This window comes from Geotrypetes seraphini, chromosome 10 (genome assembly GCF_902459505.1).
Source record: "Geotrypetes seraphini chromosome 10, aGeoSer1.1, whole genome shotgun sequence".
Classification (NCBI taxonomy): Eukaryota; Metazoa; Chordata; class Amphibia; order Gymnophiona; family Dermophiidae; genus Geotrypetes; species Geotrypetes seraphini.
In genome coordinates, this window is record NC_047093.1 from 30,073,958 (window position 1) to 30,094,407 (window position 20,450).

The 20,450-nt window shown below is 43.2% G+C and overlaps 1 protein-coding gene across 2 annotated transcripts in view; it reads left to right on the top strand.

The window, feature by feature from the left end:
• Window positions 1-18,263, top strand: part of SAP30BP (SAP30 binding protein) — a 108,100-nt gene extending 89,837 nt beyond the window's left edge. For both annotated transcript variants that reach the window (XM_033962482.1, XM_033962483.1), the window contains 6 exons: window positions 4,773-4,864; window positions 6,822-6,882; window positions 8,563-8,614; window positions 9,388-9,446; window positions 15,878-15,962; window positions 17,374-18,263. In XM_033962482.1, the coding sequence (XP_033818373.1) occupies window positions 4,773-4,864; window positions 6,822-6,882; window positions 8,563-8,614; window positions 9,388-9,446; window positions 15,878-15,962; window positions 17,374-17,555 (531 nt within the window). In that variant the 3' untranslated portion in view covers window positions 17,556-18,263. The remainder of the gene's footprint in view (window positions 1-4,772; window positions 4,865-6,821; window positions 6,883-8,562; window positions 8,615-9,387; window positions 9,447-15,877; window positions 15,963-17,373) is intronic.
• Window positions 18,264-20,450: the final 2,187 nt, after the last annotated feature.

Sequence of the window (20,450 nt, forward strand, 5' to 3'; positions counted from 1 at the left end):
ACTGATATAAGCCATATAGAGGAAGATGCTGGGTGAGAAAGAGATATTCTAGGGAAAGAAAAAAAGAAAACAAATTCCTAAAGGAAGTGTTTTTCCCATAGAATGAGAAGGACAAAGGATCATTATATGAACCTGAAGGGAGGAAAGTTCAAAAGGAACATGAGAAAATATTTTTTTCCACTTGGAGGGTGGCAGTGGTGGACACCTGGAACAGATAGCCCTTTGTGATTTATAGGAGCCAAAACAGTGATTCAAAAAGGGTATTACAGCCAGAACGAAAGAGGTTATCCTGCCGTTGTATCGGGCAATGGTGCACCCGCATTTGGAGTACTGCGTCCAGTATTGGTCGCCGTACCTTAAGAAGGATATGGCATTGGTCGAGAGGGTTCAGAGGAGAACGACATGTCTGATAAAAGGTATGGAAAACCTGTCATATGCTGAGAGATTGGAGAAGCTGGGTCTCTTTTCCCTGGAGAAGAGGAGACTTAGAGGGGATATGATAGAGACTTATAAGATCATGAAGGGCATAGAGAGAGTAGAGAGGGACAGATTCTTCAAACTTTCGAAAAATAAAAGAACAAGAGGGCACTCGGAAAAGTTGATAGGAGACAGATTCAAAACAAATACTAGGAAGTTCTTTTTTACCCAACGTGTGGTAGACACCTGGAATGCGCTTCCAGAGGACGTAATTGGGCAGAGTATGGTACTGGGGGTTCAAGAAAGGATTAGACAAATTCCTACTGGAAAAGGGGATAGAGGGGTATAGATAGAAGATTACTGCACAGGTCCTGGACCTATTGGGCCACCGCATGAGCGGACTGCTGGGCACGATGGACCTCGGGTCTGACCCAGCAGAGGCATTTCTTATGTTCTTATGACAGAATTCAAGCAGCAGAGGGAGGGAAAAGACATAAGAATAGCCTTACTGGATTAGACCAAAGGTCCATCAAGCCCAGTTGCCCATTCTCACTGTGGCCAATCCAGGTCACTAGTACCTGTCAAAAACCCAAAGAATAGCAACATTCAATGCTACCGATCCAGGGAAAGTAGTGGCTTCCCCCGTGTGTGTCTCAATAACAACTATGGACTTTTCCTCCAGGAAATTGTCCAAACCTTTCTTAAAACTAGCTACGCTATCCGCTCTTACCACAACTTCTGGCAACGTGTTCCAGAGCTTAACTATTCTCTGAGTGAAAAAATATTTCCTCCTATTGGTTTTAAAAGTATTTCCCTGTAACTTCAAGGAAGTGAAAAATCGATCCACTTGTACCTGCCATACTCCACTCAGGATTGTGTAGACTTCAATCATATCTCTTCTCAGCTGTCTCTATTCCAAGCTGAAGAGCCCTAACCATTTTCCTCATATGAAAGGAGTTCCATCCCCTTTATCATCTTGGTCGCTCTTCTTTGAATCTTTTCTAGCGCCACTATATCTTTCTTGAGATAAGACCAGAATTGAACGCAATACTCCAGATGAGGTCACACCATGGAGTAATACAGGGGCAATATGACATTCTTAGTCTTGTTAACCATCCCTTTTTTAATAATTCTTAGCATCTTGTTTGCTTTTTTGGCCATCGCCACACATTGGGCGGAAGGTTTCATCATATTGTCTACAATGACACCCAGATCAAGTTTCAAGTTTGACCTTTATTTGATGAATCGCTTATAACAATATCTAAGCGATGTACAGTGTTAAAAACCATCAGAATGTGGTAATACATTTAATTTACAATAGTCATTCAAAAGACAGACAAATTTAAACGAACAGGAGAGGGTGGGAGGAAAGGGGAAAAGTTACAATGTTGTTCTTTGTTAGAAATTGACATCAAAGGGAAAGCACAGTGGGTAATAATGGGTTAGGATGAGATGGGAAGAATATTGGAACTTAAAAAGTGATATTTCATATGTCGAACGCGTCTTGAAATAAGTACGTTTTTAAGATTTTCTTAAACGCAACAAGGTCAGTTTCGTTTTTAATGAAATTTGGGAGGGAATTCCACAATGTAGGGGCTTTTACAGAAAATATATCATTTCGCCTTGTGCCTATGACTTTTAGCGAAGGGACTGAAAGCAATTGTGATGAAGAGAATCTTAGAGAACGAGAAGTTGTGTGTGGGACAATCATTTTTGCAATATATTGAGGTTCACTGAAGGTTAATGTTTTGTAAACCAGAAATAAAATTTTAAACGTAATTCGATGGGTTATAGGAAGCCAGTGTGATTTAATTAGTAAGGGGGTAACATGGTCGAATTTCTTTGCGTTATGAATTAATTTGATTGCTGTATTTTGGATGATTTGGAGACGTCTATTTTCTTTTTGAGTGATGTTAATTAGAAGAGAATTGCAGTAGTCCAGTTTGGAAATAATAAGAGAGTGAACTAAAATATTGAGAGATTTAGTATCCAAGAAAGTAGAGATTGCGCGTAAAAGCCGTAGTCTGTAAAAGCATGATTTGACTATTACACTGATCCTTTTCTTGGGCACTAACCCCCAAGGTGGATCCTAGCATCCGGTAACTGTGATATGGGTTATTCTTCCCAATATGCATCACTTTGCATTTGTCCACATTAAATTTCATCTGCTACTTAGACGCCCAGTCTTCCAATTTCCTAAGGTCTACCTGCAATTTTTCACAATCCACATGCGTTTTAACAACTTTGAACAGCTTAATGTCATCTGCAAATTTAATCACCTCACTCGTCATTCCAATTTCCAGATCATTTATAAATAAGTTAAATAGCATTGGTCCCAGTACAGATCCCTGTGGCACTCCACTGTTTACTCTCCTCCATTGAGAAAAATGACCATTTAATCCTACCCTATGTTTTCTATCTAATAACTAATTCCTAATCCACAACTGAACTTTACCACCTATCCCATGACTCTTTAATTTTCTTAGGAGCATCTCTTATGAGGAACTTTGTCAAAAGCTTTCTGAAAATCTAGATACATTACATCAAACAGCTCACCTTTATCCACATGTTTATTCACACATTCAAATAGATGAAGCAAGATTTCCCTTGGCTGAACCCATGCTGACTGTCTTATTAGATCATGTTTGTCCATATGTTCCACAATTTTATTTTTTTATAATTGCTTCCTTCATTTTGCCCGGTACTGAAGTCAGGCTTACCGGTCTGTAATTTCCCAGATCTCCCCAGGAACCCTTTTTAAAAATCGGCATAACGTTGGCCACCTTCCAATCATCAGGAACTATAGACAATTTTAGCAACAGGTTACAAATAACTAACAGCAGGTCAGCAATTTCATGTTTGAGTTCTTTTAGTACCCTGGGATTATATACCATCCGGTCCAGGTGATTTATCACTTTTTAACTTGTCGATTTGGCTTAGTACATCTTCCTGATTCACCGATATCTCTTTCAGTTCCTCCGCATCATCAACCTTGAAAACCGTTTCCGGTTCAGGTAGATCTCTTAAATCTTCTTCTGTAAAGACCAAAACAAAGAATTTATTCAGTCTCTCCGCTATGATCTTATCCTCCCTGTGCGCCCCTTTTGCTCCTTGATCATCCAACGGTCCCATGGATTCTCTCACTGGTTTTCTGGTTCTGATGTACCTAAAAAAAACTGATATGAGTTTTTGCCTAAGATCTGTGACAACACAGCCTTTGCAGGTACAATGGATGGGCTAATGGTCCCTTTCTGTCAGTATTATCGCTGTGTGTTGGTGTATGAGTCTTGAAAAGTTTGCTGATAGAAAATGGTAGAGGTTTACTAGCTGAGCTTATTGGTATTTATGTGCCTGAATCTTCTTGAATTTTTTTGATGTTCTAAAACTGGTCTCAAACTCGCGGCCCAGGGACCACATGCAGCCCGCCAGGTACTATTTTGCGGCCTGCGGTCTATACTAGTGCTGTCTATACTAGTGCTGCCCACTCTTTGCAGCATCCTCCAGCTTCCCCCCTGGCCTCCCGCTCTTACCTTCAGATAATTTCTGCAGCCTGCAGAGAGGATTGCTGGTACTGTAGCGATCCTTGCAGACTGTCGTCATCCTCAGCAGCACATTTCCTCTGCTGCGATCCTGCCCCTGACGTCAGAGGAGAGGCGGGACCACGGCAGAGGGAACGTGCTGTGTAGGCCAATGGCAGCCTGCAAGGAACGCTACAGCACTGGCGATCCTCTCTGCAGGCTGCAGTAATTAGCTGAAACTAAGACCGGGAGGCCAGGGGGGAAGCTGGAGAACACTACAAAGAAGGGGGGAACATGCAGGCCTTCGGGGTGGGAGGAAGATTTATAAACTACAAATAGTTTTACCTCATGCAAAATTGTCATTTCTTTAATAAGACATTAACTATTTTTTCTGCGGCCTTCCAAGTACCTACAAATCCAAAATGTGGCCCTGTAAAGAGTTTGAGACCACTGGTCTAAAAGTATAGGAGGAAGGGTGTGATTATCTGTCACTTGTTCTGCAGTTAACTGTGCTTTTATTTCTTTACTGTAAAGCTGGTGATTCATTTTCTAGTTCCTGAATAGACCAAGCATTTTTTCTCTTTGCTTCTTCTCTATATTGTTCGCTTTCTGCTGACTCTCTACAGTAGCTGTACTATAAGAAGCTATTAACCTGAGCAAGAAGTTGTTCAGAAACCAGATAATTCAGTGAAAGAAAATCTTTATATGCTTGTATTTGTATACTGTTGTGTAGCCCTTCATATACATGTCCTTGTATCCAGAAGTTCTTAAGGTCCTGAGTGTCACTGTCTCTGTTTTAGTTCTGTTTTTCTATATTAGCTTGTAATATTTCTCTAGGATAAGATTCAGAAGTTGTATGAAAGGAAGATGAAGGAAGGCATGGACATGAATCTTATCATCCAGAGGAAAAAGGAATTTCGAAATCCCAGGTGAGGATATCCAGCCCTTCCCAGCTGAGTCACCTTCTCAGGGTAGCACGGAGTACAGATCCTCCAAGCCACTGGAACAATGGTCAGAATAATGTTGAAGATGTGTTTATTTTAGTGGTGTCTGAATAAGGAGCTTGTGTTGACTTGAATTCCTCCATTGAAAGCTCTCTTTTCCTTCATCTTTATGTATGTATCATGGGTGTTGACAACAAATAGCTGTATTATGTTTATTCCATATGCTTGATGTACTCCTATTAGAAGAGGAAGAGAGAAAAACTAAGAGAATGAAACAGAGGGAGGGAAATGGAAGGAGGAGGATAGAGATGAGGAAAAAGATTAGAAGAAAAAAGTCAGCAAATCTTAAAGTAGTACTGAGATTACCTAAAGCAGGAGTGTCAAAGTCCCTCCTCGAGGGCCACAATCCAGTCGGGTTTTCAGGATTTCCCCAATGAATATGCATGAGATCTATTTGCATGCACTGCTTTCATTGTATGCTAATAGATTTCATGCATATTCATTGGGGAAATCCTGAAAACCCGACTGGATTGCGGCCCTCGAGGAAGGACTTTGACACCCCTGACCTAAAGGCAGCTAGCAAAGCCACATTTTAACTGCTTTCTTGAAGGCTGATTATGGTAGTCTGTGACTACCTCAGTGGTTGAAACATCCATTAGACTACAAGCCTGTTTTACCCAAATTTTGCATGTGGCTTTTACAGTATTTATTTTTCATATTTTCGCTTAGATTGCATTAAAACATTCATTAAAAAATCATAATATATACTATTATGGAATGCTAAGCATGTGGCCATTACCGAAGACATTTTAAGGAGCCACAAAGAAAAGTAAACACAGCAAAATACAAAGCTTTCTATCAGTGTTCATTTACCAGCAATATAATGGAAGAAAATCAACAAAATAGTTGGGTAATGGTGATATTTTTTTATAAGGTTAACACATCTTTAAAGATGCAACCTTTACAACATCCTTATGGATCTCCAAAACACACTTCCTCAAAATAAAGAACATTGACATTCATAGGTGTGAAGAAAAGATCACCTTTCTGTACCCTTGTCCTTGGATGTCTTGGGCTTTTTAGTACAGTAAAACCTTGGTTTGCGAGCATAATTCATTCCAGAAGCCTGCTTGTAATCCAAAGCACTAGTATATCAAAGCGAATTTCCCCTTAGGAAATAATGGAAACTCAGACGATTCGTTCCACAGCACAAAAACTTTAATACAAAATACACTCTGAATACATGCTTGTAATCCAAAACACTCATAACAAAGCGAATAGTGAATTTCCCCATAAGAAATAATGGAAACTCAGACAATTTGTTTCACAACCCAAAAACTTTAATACAAAATACTATACATACTCATATTGTAAGACTTCGCTCATTTAGAACAGTCACTACACTCCTGCAGTGTCAGAGAGAGAAGAACCATCGGCTCAGTTGTGATGTGTATATACTCTATGTACTTGTATTGCAAGACCTTGCTTGTATATCAAGTTACAATTTAATCAAATGTTTTGCAATCCAAGGTTCTATTGTATTTCTTTTGTAAGCAGATTTTTAACTTTGCAATAGCCTAACACAACACAAAGATGGCGGTTTCTGATTATTTTTTGCATAGGCAGGATTAATATGTTTTCCTATTCAGTTAGTACTAACTGGGCAGTGGTAATTTTCTGGAAGTACAAGGTAACAAGTCAGGTCACTGGGGAGGAGTGGTTTTTCTACTTCCCAGTCGTTCTGCAATGGGGAAAAGAATGCAAGTTGAAAAGGACTTTCCATCTTAAAATGACCTGGGACTCAGATGTGGTATGACCTGGCAAAAAAAAAAAAAAAAATCACCATTGTACTAGCAACCTGATCATTTACCCAACTATAGCCACTGCCTCATAGGGCACTTTGGTAGGAAATAAACTGAAAATAATCTGTTTTCTTTCTCAGCATCTACGAGAAACTGATTCAGTTCTGCTCAATAGATGAACTTGGCACCAATTACCCTAAGGTAGAAAAGCCGGATGTTTTGTTTCTATTATAAGACAGTAATGCTGATATCTGAGCTATAGAATTTAGAATAGAGGTCTGCATGGGAATGGGGATCGCGGGAATCCCCCCATAACCCACAGTACTCCCACGGGGACCCCCCTCTGGCCCACGGGACTCCCACGGGGGGGGGACCACTCTAGCCAACGGGACTCCCACGGGGATGGAAGGCTTTGGAAGAAGGGTTCGTCCATATAATATAATGAACACATCAGCCTTAGTAAAAGAGGAGTTTTATAAGTTAATTACCTGAACAGAAAACAAAAAAAGGGTTCCACCAAAGAGATTCCACAAGGAAAACAGTAAAAGAAACTGTGGAATTGATGATCCTGTAAGAAGTAATTGCTGCTTTTTTGGGGGACGGGCGGGGATGGAGGTAATTCCTTGCGGGGATGGGTGGGGACAGAGAGGATCCTGGCGGGGACAGGTGGGGATGGAGAGGATCCTGATGGGGACGGGCGGGGATGGGTGGGATTTCTGTCCCCGCTCAACTCTCTAATTTAGAATAGCTTTTCTGATAAATAATTCTTGTAGTTCTATGTTAATTCCTTTAAAATGAAGAATTAAATATTAATGCTGTTCAATCCAGTAGTACACATCCCAACTCTCTGTGCTGTGGGTGCTTGAGCAGATTTCATCACTCTAGGCCCCCCCCCCACCACCACCACCACCATTTTGAAATATTGGTTTCTATAGGAGTAGGTCTTGGAACATAAGAATTGCTTGTTTCTGTTGCCTTTTAAAATCAGCACCTAGTGATTAGGGAGAAAAGTTGATGTCATGGCCCTAACAGATGAACATTCAGCCAGTGGTGATCAGCATTTTGCCGACCACCACCAGCGTTCTCCATAAATTCAGTGTTGAGCTATTTCCAAGTATATATAACCAGCGAAACCATAAGTGCCAACTCTACCCCCAGAATGCCACCAAAATAGCTAGTTTAGCTTTGAGCACTAACCAGGCTTTTTTCAGCAGCACTATCCAGTTAGCTCCAAACAAGTGATTTTTAATCAGCCAGGAGTCATTTCTGGCCAGTGAAATAGCTTTGAATATAGTGTTTCTGATAGTTGTTGAACATTAAACTTTGAATGAGAAAGTTCAGTGTGAATTAGAGAGCCATCGGCAGCAGAAACACTTGAGATTTGGGCCATCAATTCATCAGTGTCTTATTGGAAGACTTTGGAGTGACTGGTGGATTGTAACACTTTTATTGTCCTGTGTAGAGACTTGAGGTTCTTTCAGGAAAGCTGCTCCCAGCTTCTTTGCGCCTGAAGGAAATTCATTAAGATATTTATTATGAAAATTAGGTTTACTAATTACATTCCAGTTATTTATTTTAATTCTTTATTTTTGTCAACTTTCATCCAGGGTGAGGGATTTCATTTAGGGGAAGATAGTGGGTAGGGGATGGAATTAAGAGGGGTGTAGATAAGATTGAATTAATTCAATAAGATTGAAATTAAATTTGAAAGAATGATTTAAATTTGTATGAAATATTATTGCATTGAATGTATTTTTGTATTATCCTATTGTACTGATTATTTGATTCAATAAAAATTGTTATACATAAAATATTTTAATTGGAGCTTTTCCAGTGTGAAGCTATCCGTAGTCTGAATTCTTGAATATTCTTGCCTTTCAGGATATGTTTGACCCTCACGGATGGTCTGAGGACTCGTATTATGAAGCATTAGGTATAGTATTATTTATATAGATCTGTTAGCTTGTGCAGTGTAAATAGTGACATGTTATATTATGTTTTATATGTGGTCTTATATCCTGCTAAATCCTCCAGAGTAGAGTTCGAGGCGGATTACATTAACATTTGTTAGGATAGACATACAATATCAGGTTTGATTTCTAGCATAGCTTTCCAACATGTTTGGTTACATATAGCAATTTTTGCATCATCGGGAATGCATGTGTTTACATCCTAAGTTTAAGCACAGGGGCTTTAAGTGACTTATATCATGAAGGATGAAGTTGAACCTGAAACTCTCTGCTGTAGCCATGAGATCAGTCTCTTGGCACTGTGCATAGCCCACACACTAGAATTGTCTTTTAAACAATATTTGACTTAAAATGAATACATTCCTTAATGGATGTGTGATTTGTTTTTTTCCTTAACAAAGTTACATCTTGTATAGTTGTATAGTATACTACAGTATAATTTGATAACTAAGCACCAGATCCCTGAACTGCTCCCTTTGCTTTCCTTGGACTGCACTCAGCTACTTTAAATCTATTTGAACTTGGGGAGCATTTTTGAGGTGTGACTTTTCAGAATGTTTATAAACCAATGTGCTTTTCTTAAATTTGCTCACTATCTCTGCGGGCTAGATTAATTTTCTCTGGCACAAGGAGAAATTTTGATGCCGGGAGTGGTGCAGTGTCTGTGCAGATGCTTCTAGCTCCTGCTTTTAAAAGCATTCCGTCCCTTTTATGTTTTTGATTTGATTATTTGCAGCAAAAGCACAGAAAGTTGAAATGGATAAGTTGGAGAAGGCTAAAAAGGAGCGAACCAAGGTGGGTATTAGGCCTCAGGATGTTTTGGCTGCATATTGATCCAGTGCTTATATCAGTCAATAGACTGTACCATGTAAATATCCTTTACGTGAGAAGCAAAGCATTATCTCATCTCAAATGCCTTTTGTATTGTACATCCAGAATGAATCTTCAAAAACATGGGGAACATTAAGGCTAAATCCAGCAAAAATAAATGCTAGGTTTTTTTGTTTAGTTGATTTGGGAGGCCTGGTCTATAATCATAATTAGGCATGCGAAGAGCAATTCTGTAAATGAGATGCTCACATTTATAAGCGTGATATGTGTAAATGTTCAGAGTAATGAGACATATACGTATGTACATGCTTAAACACCAATATCCTGCCTACGCTACAAATATCTTTTAGTGTATATTTGCAAAGGAGCATACACAGGTGAGGTGCATGGGTGGGGAGTAGGTGGGGGCTTCCTAACACAGGTAACTTAGAAAATACTGTGTGGTCTGCTACATTGAAAGTATGGGCATTTACATGGTAGGCACGTCAATACTGGAGTTACACCAGTATTTTATAACTGAACCTAGGCACTTTGGTTCTGTTTCATAGATTAGGTTTGTTCCTTGAGGCACCCAGTTCTAGAATTGCTCCCTTAATGCCAGGCAAAGCAACTATTTGTGCCCCCCTCCACACCCACCAGGATTCCTGCTCCTTTCTTCCTCTCCCTCGGGCTTCTCCTCTCCTCTCCCACAATCCCTAACCTAGATGGTGGTGGGAAGCAGCACCCTTTTTATAACATAAGCAATGCCTCCACTGGGTCAGACCTGAGGTCATCGTGCCCAGCAGTCCGCTCACGCGGCGGCCCAACAGGTTCAGGACCTGTGCAGTAATCCTCTATCTATACCCCTCTATCCCCTTTTCCAACAGAAAATTGTCCAATCCTTTCATCTGCTGTCAGTCCATATTTATCTATATTTCAGTCGATTTTACGCCCCCAAGGTGCTTTGCCCCATGACTAGCTGCTTCTCTCGCCCACTTCTTATTTGTGACCCGACCTGCTACTTTGGAATTTCATTCATAACTTTCAGATGATTTTTTTCACCCCTCTTCTCTTCTATATATAAGTTCATGTAAACTTTTTTTTTCCTTCTCTTTCTATATTTTAAGTTCTTGTAAACCTTGCCGAGCTCCACATCCGTGGAGATGATGCGGTATATAAACTTAAGGTTTAGTTTAGTTTAGTTCTTAAAAAAACAAAACAAAAAACCATCTACCAACGTAACACTTTAAAAATGTCAGCAATCTTTACCTAAAGTAAAAACAATTATGATCTTTTTAATGCTTTGTTTCTGATTATAGTTATTGTTTCATTATATTTGTAAGCCACCTTGATTGTACCCGGTATATAAATAGTATTAACCTTTTCCTATCGTAATAAATTTTATGTTACACTGGTTCCAATTGTAATTATTTTAGCAAAGTTTTGTATTATTCACCGTTATCATTTACGGCTATTGTAAACATAATGTAAATAAGTCATAAGTCTGTAAATTCAAATATTTTGTGTCCTGACTCTTTATTAGTCCATACAGACTGTTTATCCACGATGGCAATGACATTTTTGGAATGTCCCGTCATCCGGGACACACAATAGGAAAAGGTTAAATCACAGTAGGAGTCTTTGGCCAGGAGCCACAAGCTATGCAGTCCCTTCAGAACCTGGTATTTACAAGCCCCGTCTGACCACTGAGAGTTATGTTTTGCAATGATAGCCTTCACTCCCCATAGCCCTCGACCATGTCTCTCCACTCCTATCCAAGCTTCACTGGCTTCCAGTACCCTCCAGAGTCCTCTTCAAATGTGCCTGCTTAGCCTTCAAGATTCTTCACGGCATCCTCCCTCCCGTTATTCCACTCTTTTGGAATTCCTCAAACCCTAATTCCGCCAGATCCTCCCAAAAATTGAAACTATCTTTCCCCTCTACAAAAGGTATATCCCGCGCAGGAAAACTAGGAACATCCCTCCCCTTTAGAACCACAGAACTCTGGAACAACCTCATATCCCCGCTCAGAAATTCCAGCTCCCTCCAACTTTTCTGCAAACAACTGAAAACTTGGCTCTTCTCAAAAATCTAATACAGTGGTACCTCGCTTTACGAGTGCACTGGTTTGCGAGTGTTTTGCAAGACGAGCAAAACATTTGCAAAATCGGTGCCTCGGAAACCGAGCATGGCTCGATTTACGAACACACACCCCCGCAATCCAGCACCCCCCCTGCCTCGAACCGGCACCCCCCCTCCGCCACAATCCGACCCACCCCCGACACGATTGGGCACCCAACCCCCCGCCACGATCCGACCCCCCCGACACGATTGGGCACCCCCCAACACGATCCAACCCCCCCCCCCCGACACAATTGGGCACCCCCCTGCCGCTTCTTACCCTCATCTGGGCACTCTAGAAGATCAGCCCTCGTCTGCTGGGCCTTGATCATCTGAGCATGCTCAAGGCCTGCGAGTTCACATTCTGAACGTGAACTCGCAGGCCTTGAGCATGCTCAGATGCTCAGGCCCAGCAGACGAGGAGTCCAATCTTCTAGAGTGCTCAGTTGAGGGTAAGAAGCGGCGGGGGGATGTCGGATCGTGTCGGGGGGGATGTCGGATCGTGTCGGGAGGGATGTCGGATCGTGTCGGTGGGGGTGTCCAATCGTGTCGGGGGGGTCGGATCGTGACGGGGGGGTGCCGGATCGCAGGGAAGGGCGCCTGATCGCAGGGGGGGGGGCTTCGAGGGGAGCAATGCCGGTTCTCGGGGGGGGGGAACGCATCAAAGCAAGTTTCCATTATTTCCTATGGGGAAACTCGCTTTGATAAACGAGCATTTTGGATTACGAGCATACTCCTGGAACGGATTATACTCGTAATCCAAGGTACTACTGTACCTCCCGCTCTCTCGTACCCTGGCTCCTCTCTACCCTCTTAGTTCCTTTCCTTTAACCCTTCACTGGAGTTCCTTTCTATCCTAACTCTGTAAACCGTGCCGAGCTCTACGCTTGCAGAGATGGCGCGGTATACAAACCTAAGGTTTAGTTTAGTTTTAGTTTAGTTTAGTTTAGAGATATGATGGAAGCAGGTTTTCATGGAGAAAAGTCTCTAATCTAGCTTGTTTATGGCTCAGTCGAAGTTATTGCATTTGGAACAGAACACATTCCCTACCTTTTAATTGCTAAGCTTACTTTGTTATTGAGTCATCCATAACCATGCATGCGAAGACCTGCTCTCTGCAATTACTTTTTCTGTGATTCATTTAAAAATCTGTCTTTCTGTGCACTTGGTCAGAGAACGAGTGCAGGCTCACAACCCACTATTATAGCAGCAAACTCTGTGCTTCATGGGCTGTGCTTACATGAGACTGTCATTCTCTGCATATCAGAGGGAAGGCTTAGGCTGTATGGGCCCTGTTCACACAGGGCTGCTCATCAGAGGGATGTGCTCTGGCTGCTGGATTGTGCTCACACTGCTCATCAAATGAGCAACATCAGGTTCTTTGGCATTAAAACATGCACATGCTTGTTTCCCACAGCTGGGACAGGATGCTCTAGATTAGAGAGCTGCACGGGAACGGGGACGACGGGAATCCCGCGGGACCCGCGGGCATCCCGCGGGTTCCCCCTTTGGGTCACGGGGATCCCGTGGGGACGCCCCTAGGGTCGCGGGGATCCCGTGGGGACGCCTCCGAGGGTCGCGGGGTTCCTGCGGGGCTGGATGTACTCAGTCGCGCGGCTCTTCTCCCTACCTTCTCTGCTTGCAGCACAGAGCCTTCTCTTCCCTCCGAAACCGGAAGTTACGTCCGGGGGGGGGGGAGGAGAAGAGAAGGAAAGCCGGCACACACACCTTAGAGACCCGAAGCATGAGTTTGCTACGGGCTAAGGCAGGAGACTGGTCAACGACGGATGGAAGCTTACAACTCGCTGCCGGGTCCTGCCTACTTTCTGTTTCTGCGAAGGCAGGACCCGGCAACGAGGAAGGCCCGAAGCAAATTGTAAGTTTCCCTCCGTCGCTGACCTATGGAGGGAAGCTTAGGATTTGCCTAGCTACTTTACCGATGGATATGTGAGTTGGGAGGGAAGGGGCGGCTGGGCAGGGCTGATGCTGTCGATGCTCATCTCTCTGCCCTTGTTCTCGTTGCGCGGCCAGTGGCGGAAACAGTGTAGAGCTAGAGATGGCTGTGGACCGGGAGCGGGCGTTACTGGCTCAGTGGCAGCAGTTGCACGTGCTTTTCACACGCTACGGCGAAAACAGCTCGCTGACGGTGCAAGGCTTTCGGCAGCTCCTGTGCAGTATCGGTTTGGGGCAAGTCAAGTCAAGTGGCTACCGGGGGAAGAAGAGGTGGAAGATGCCCGGCACCGGGGCTGGAACAAAGTCTTAAACAAAGCCCTCCCTCCCTCCGACGTCAGCGCTGACGTCGGGAAGACTTCCGTTCGGCTCTGTGCTGCAGGCAGTGCAGGTAAGGAGGAGAGTAGCCTCGCGGTTCGAGTGGCTACCAAGGGAGGGGGCGGTCCGCCCCGCCACACCCCGCCCCGGTTGCAGCACAGCCGGCCAGGTCCCCTTACTTTTGTGGCACTACCGACCGACAACAGCCCCGGTCCGACAATCCTCCCTGCCCTGTAGCCGCGAATCTAAATTATCTTCTTACAGCAGCTGTAATAAGGTAATTTAGATTCGCAGTTAAGGGCAGGGAGGTTTTTCGGACCGGGGCTGTTGTCAGTCGGTCGGGGAAGTGCCACAAAAGTAAGGGGACCTGGCCGGCTGTGCTGCACCCGGGGCGGTAGAGAAGGAGTGGGGAGAAGGACGCTGAAAGGCCATGGGGAATACAAAGGGGTGGAGAAGGACGCTGAAAGGCCATGGGAAGGGCGGGGGGGGGGAAGGACTCTGAAAGCACTTGTGGAAGACAGAGGGGGGAGAAGGATGCTGAAAGCACATGGGGAAGACAAAGGGGTGGAGAAGGACGCTGAAAGGACATGGGGAAGACGGGGGGGTGGAGAAGGACGCTGAAAGGTCATGGGGAAGACAGAGAGGGAGAAGGACGCTGAAAGGACATGGGGAAGCAGAGGAGGGAGAAGGACACTGAAAGCACATGTGGAAGACAGAGGGGGAGAAGGACGCTGACAGGACATGGGGAAGATGGGGGGAGAAGGACGCTGAAAGGAAATGGGGAAGAGAGAGTAGGGAGAAGACGCTGGCAGGGAAGAAGACAGATGCCAGACTATAGGGGGAGCGGAGAGAAGAAGATGGGTGCCAGACCAATTTGGAAGGGGGAAGAAAGGGAGAGGCACAGTAACAGAGCAAATGGAAGATGCAGAATGAAGAGAGACAGTGGATGGAAGGAATTGAATGAGAACATGAGGAAAGCAGAAACCAGGCAACAAAGGTAGGAAAAGAATTATATTTCTTTTTTTTTTATTTTGCTTCAGGATAAAGTAGTATATTAGTTGTGTTGATAAAAATTTATAAACATTAGAGGCTCTGGTAGAAACCCATTTGCAAAGTATGTATTCTTCCCAATTAATATTTTCAAATTAATAAAGTCTTTTTGCTTATTTGTAAATGGGTTTCTACCAGAGCCTTTAATTCAGTAGCATAATTAAATGAAATAACTATTTCTGAAGTTTATATGGACGGGCGGGGACGGAGGGGATTCCTCGCGGGGACGGGTGGGGACGGAGGGGATTCCTCGCGGGGACGGGTGGGGACGGAAGGATTCCTCACGGGGACGGGTGGGGACGGGTGGGATTCCTCACGGGGACGGGTGGGGACGGGTGGGACTTTGGCGGGGACGGGTGGGATTTCTGTCCCCGCGCAACTCTCTACTCTAGATCAGACATGGGCAACTCCAGTTCTCAAGAGCTGGAATCCAATCGGGTTTTCAGGATTTCCCCAATAAATATGCATTGAAAGCAGTGCATGCAAATAGATCTCATGCATATTCATTGGGGAAATCCTGAAAACCCAACTGGATTCCAGCCCTCGAGGACCAGATTTGCCCATGTCTGCTCTAGATGCTGAATCAACACGCATGCGTGCTTCTTAAAAACCCACAAACTTAACTGAGTGCTAAGATCTGTATTACCTCAAAGCGGATATAAAAAAAAAAAATGAAGTGCATATGCTAAGGCTTTATTGTTATATTGCAGGGGTAGGCAATTCCGGTCCTCAAGAGCCGGAGCCAGGTCAGGTTTTCAGGATATCTACAATAAATATGCATGAGATAGAGTTGCATCTCAAGGAGGCAGTGCATGCAAATCCATCTCGTACATATTCATTGTGGATATCCTGAAAACCTGACCTGGCTCCGGCTCTCGAGGACCAGAATTGCCTACCCCTTTTATATTGCATGGAATATGTCTGCAGAGCTTTTACTGTCCTTTTTTCTTTTTCATATCACTAATTATTTTCCAAAGATCGAGTTTGTTACGGGCACAAAGAAAGGCACCACAACAAGTACTACCACGGCACCAACTAGCACAAGCAGTACATCTGTTGCAGGTAAGAGGTGTGAACTGCTGGCAGGTACATGCTAAGGAAGCCATGAGAAAGTGGATCCCCAAGGATATTCGGGTCAGGAGCTTGAATTAGTGCAGGGCTGCCAAGTCCGGTCCTCAAGATCTACTGGCAGGCCAGGTTTTCAGGATATCCACAATGAACATGCATGAGAGAGATTTGCATACCAAGAAGGCAGTGCAGGCAAATCTCTCTCATGCATATTCATTGTAGATATCCTGAAAACCTGGCCTGCCAGTAGATCTCGAGGACCGGACTTGGGCAGCCCTGAATTAGTGCATAGGAAGGGCTGTGGCTCAACTGGTAGAGCTGCTGCCTCTGAACCCTGATCAAATCCTGGTGCAGGCATTCGTGACCTTGAGCAAGTCACTTAATTCTCCAGGCCCACTGCTTTGAATGCCAGTCAGACGCCAGCATCCTCACAACCAGTCTTCTTTGTCGCTCTGATTTTCTCCCCTTATGTACTTTGGGAATATCCTCACTTGATATTCACTGGAGAGGAGAAAGGATCAACATTCAAGTGCTTGAACATCCCTCTTTCACTTTGTCCAGAGGAGTTGCCAAGTTTTAATGTCCTGTATTCTGACTAAAAGGATATGAAAATTTTTGTGCTGAATGTCATAAGTAAACCAGAACTGAAAGTATATATTTACAATCGTGTCTTGATGAGATACAAATATTCTGGATAACATAATTTTATTTCATACCAACCTTTCCTTGAATTAAGTATTATATAAAAGACCTGCAGTAATGAATTTTTGTAGCCTACGGAGAACTATTTAGCTTATTTTTCTAAACTGAAATTGTAGACTTCTGTAACGCTGATAGCCTGGTTATTCAGATACTGCTCTAAAAACAAGCCCTATAATAACTATAGTCTGTTCTTTATTCAAAACCATGTGAGCATCCTCCATTGCGCAGGTCTGGCCTCCTGGATCCCCCTCACTTATCAAAGCAGCAGCCAATCAGCAGAGGCAGCACTGAAAACAGGCTGCTCACGGCCAGTCCCGGTAGGGCCTTTCCTTTGCTACGTCAGAAGTGACGCATCAGAAGAAAGGTCCTGCCGGGGCTGGCCACAAGTAACCTGTTTTCAGCACTGCCTCAGCTTGTTCGGTAAATGAGGGAGGAACGAAGGTGGGGTTTGCATCTCAGGACTGCTGTGGTGGCTGCTTCAGGGTTGGAGGGGGGTTCGTGGCTCAGGACTGCTGCCACTGTTTTGGGGCGGGAGGGGTGTTCGCAGCTCAGGACCGCTGCTTCTTCGGGTACGACTTTTTAATTTTGCAGGCGATTTATTTTGCCAGTTGGGTGAGTGCCGGTTGTTTGAATACTAGTTAATCAGGATTCTGCTTATTTCACTAACATGTCCATGCTTTTTGTTTTGTTTTGCAATGTGCAGATGCTCAGAAAAGAAAAAGCAAGTGGGACTCGGCCATTCCTGTCACCACAATAGCCCAGCCCACTATCCTCACCACCACAGCAACACTACCAGCTGTTGTCACAGTAACTACTAGTGCCAGCGGATCCAAAACCACTGTCATATCTGCAGTGGGTACAATAGTGAAGAAGGCTAAGCAGTGATGATCAGACTGGAGTAGATGCTGATATGTACAGACCAGGGGTATGGGAGTTTCCTTTTTTATGTTTCTCCACATGCAGTTTGGAGACTTTTTTTTTTAAACTCAGACATTCAGTGCCTGCTGCAAAAAAGGAGGGGGAACCAAGGCTTTGGCTATGGATAAGCAGAGCTAAATGGAGAATGGCTTCATGTAAGCACATGCATATCCCCTTTCCTGCCAATCCTGGAAGGATCCTGCTCCTGGATTCCAGCTTGAGATGTCCTGCGTCAGGATGTGATCATTGCTGATCTGAAATGTGTTATTCTGTGAGCATTTGCTCATTAAAAGACTCTTCTGTACTTTCAGAAAACAATGGAAATGTGAGCTGAATGCATCTCCAAGGACAAAGTATAAATGTGTCCTATAATCCTATCAGCACCAGGATTTATTAATACATTGGGAAATTGTTTCTTTAAATATACTAATCTAGAGACATTTCCTGTTCTAACTTGAAATGAAAGTGCACTGCTGACGGTTATGGGAGAAGTCTAAGCTATACAAAATTGTAGTGTTAGAGCAACAGCGGTTTAATGGACATTTATCATAAGCTTCAGTAAGTTGGCGCTTATGTTCTATGTCTCTGCTATTTTGTAATCTCCTTTTTACGTTCATCTTCTAAATAGCAGCGTGAAGATTCAGGAATAAATGGCATCTTTATCCTTTTTAGAAATCTGCCAATTATGTTCTTAATGTTTGAAAACGTAATTTCTCTCATGGAGTGACCCTTGTTTGTATTCTATAGTAACTCAATCCCCAAAAATGCAGAAAACCAACTATTTATCAAGCATGCTGTGCTCAGTACTTCTCTGGGCTGTAAGGTGAAATCCTCGGCACTTTTGCGTTCTATGTAGCAACACGTATTCTGTATATTTTAGCTTTTGGGCATATTAGTGTAAGATGGAAAGCTGAGAGAGAGAGAAGCTTTGATCAAGTTAATTGTTGAGGGTTTATAATCTGTTTGTTACCAGGATTTCAACAAGTGATTTTTATTTTTTAGCTGAAATGCATAGTGGACGTCATCCAACTTTACACTTAAGGGCATTGAAAAATTTCCCAGTAAAGGAAATGTTTAAAATGGTTTCCCTGGCATCCTACTACTAACTAATCATTTCTATAGTGTGTTAGATGTATGCAGCGCTGTGCATTAAACTAAACTAAACCTTAGGTTTGTATACCGCATCATCTCCACATTCGTAGAGCTCAGCACGGTTTACAGGAGATGGGATAGAAAGGAACTACAGTAAAGGGTTAGAAGTCCAAGTATGAAGAGTTTTTAGTGGGCTTAGAATGCCAGAGATGGAATAAGTATCACATTTTTTTAGAATAGCCAGGTCTTCAGATGTTTGCAGAAAAGTTGGAGAGAGCTCAGGTTCCGAAGAGGGGAGGAAAGGTTGTTCCAGAGCTCGGTGATTCTGAAGGGGAGGGAGGTTCCTAGTTTTCCTGTATGGGAAATGCCTCTTAATGAGGGGAAGGATAGTTTTAATTTGTGGGTGGATCTGGTGGTATTAGGGTTTGAGGAGTTCCAAGAAAGAGGGATACAGGGAAGGAGGATGCCGTGTAGGATTTTGAAAGCTAGACAGGCGCATTTAAAGTGGACCCTGGCGATTATCGGAAGCCAGTGAAGCTTGGACAGAAGCGGAGAGACATGGTCAAATTTACTTTTTGAGAAGATAAGCTTAGCCGCGGCATTCTGAATCCGCTGGAGTCTATGAAGGTTTTTCTTAGTTAGGCTTAAGTAGATAGAGTTGCAATAGTCCAATGTGGAAAGGATGATGGATTTGACAAGGACGGTAAAGTATTTTTGATGGAAGCAGGATCTAACTTTCCTCAGCATGTGAAGGCTGAAAAAACATTTTTTTACCAAGAAATTGAGGTGTCGTTGAAGGACAATGTAGAATCAATAATGATGCCCAGAACATTGCTTGAGAACTCAAGCTGCAGAGTGGAGCCAGAGGGCATGGAGATGGAGGAGGGTAGTTGGTCTAGTTTTGGAAGAGACAATCCCTGCATTTTGATATATTACCTGAGGGAGGGTGGAGGGAAGCAGACTCTCTGTGCTCCCTGGATTTGAAGAATGCTTTCAGGTATATCATTATTCACAGGAAGTATCTTGAGTTTATAATAGGAAAACGCCACTTTCAATATTGCATACTGCTAGTTGGCTTTACACTCACGTTATAGGTAGTCATGAAATGGCTAGAAGTGGTAATGCCAGGTGTTCACAAAAAGTGATATGTATGCCCTTCCAGTGTGGGCAAGTGGCTGGCCAAGAGCACAACTTAGTGAAGTTGTCTTAGAATCAATGACAAAAACTTGGGTTTTTTTGTAAATAGCCTGAAATCCCAATTTGTCATCGCATTAGGCACACTGCTAGTTAGGACTCTAGCAAGGTGTTTTGTTCATATGAAAGAATCAGCACCTTGATGTCTGCCTTTGATTCAAAAAATGTCTACAGCAATCAATATGGGTCTTATGGCATCAACAGTTTGTCATCTAAAACACTCTATGGACCCAGATCCCTTTTTCTGTCCCACATAAAAACTGGTTAAATACATTTGTCAGAATTAATTTTGGGGGGTTTACTAAAATACATCGTTTTAGGCTTAACACTCTCTAATGCAAGATTTAACTTGAGGCAAACCCAAATAAACACAGCAGCAAGAAGAGACATTTCCAGAAGTTTCATATTCTGGTCATGCATTAAAGTTGCCAGTAATGCGCAGGACCAGCACTTAGCATCTCCCATTTACGAGGTGGAAGTGCTTCCGAACTAATAGCATGTTAGTTGGTTAACACACAATGACTGTAGCACTTTAACTGGAAGAAGCAGTCCACACCCACTGTTCACCCATTCTCT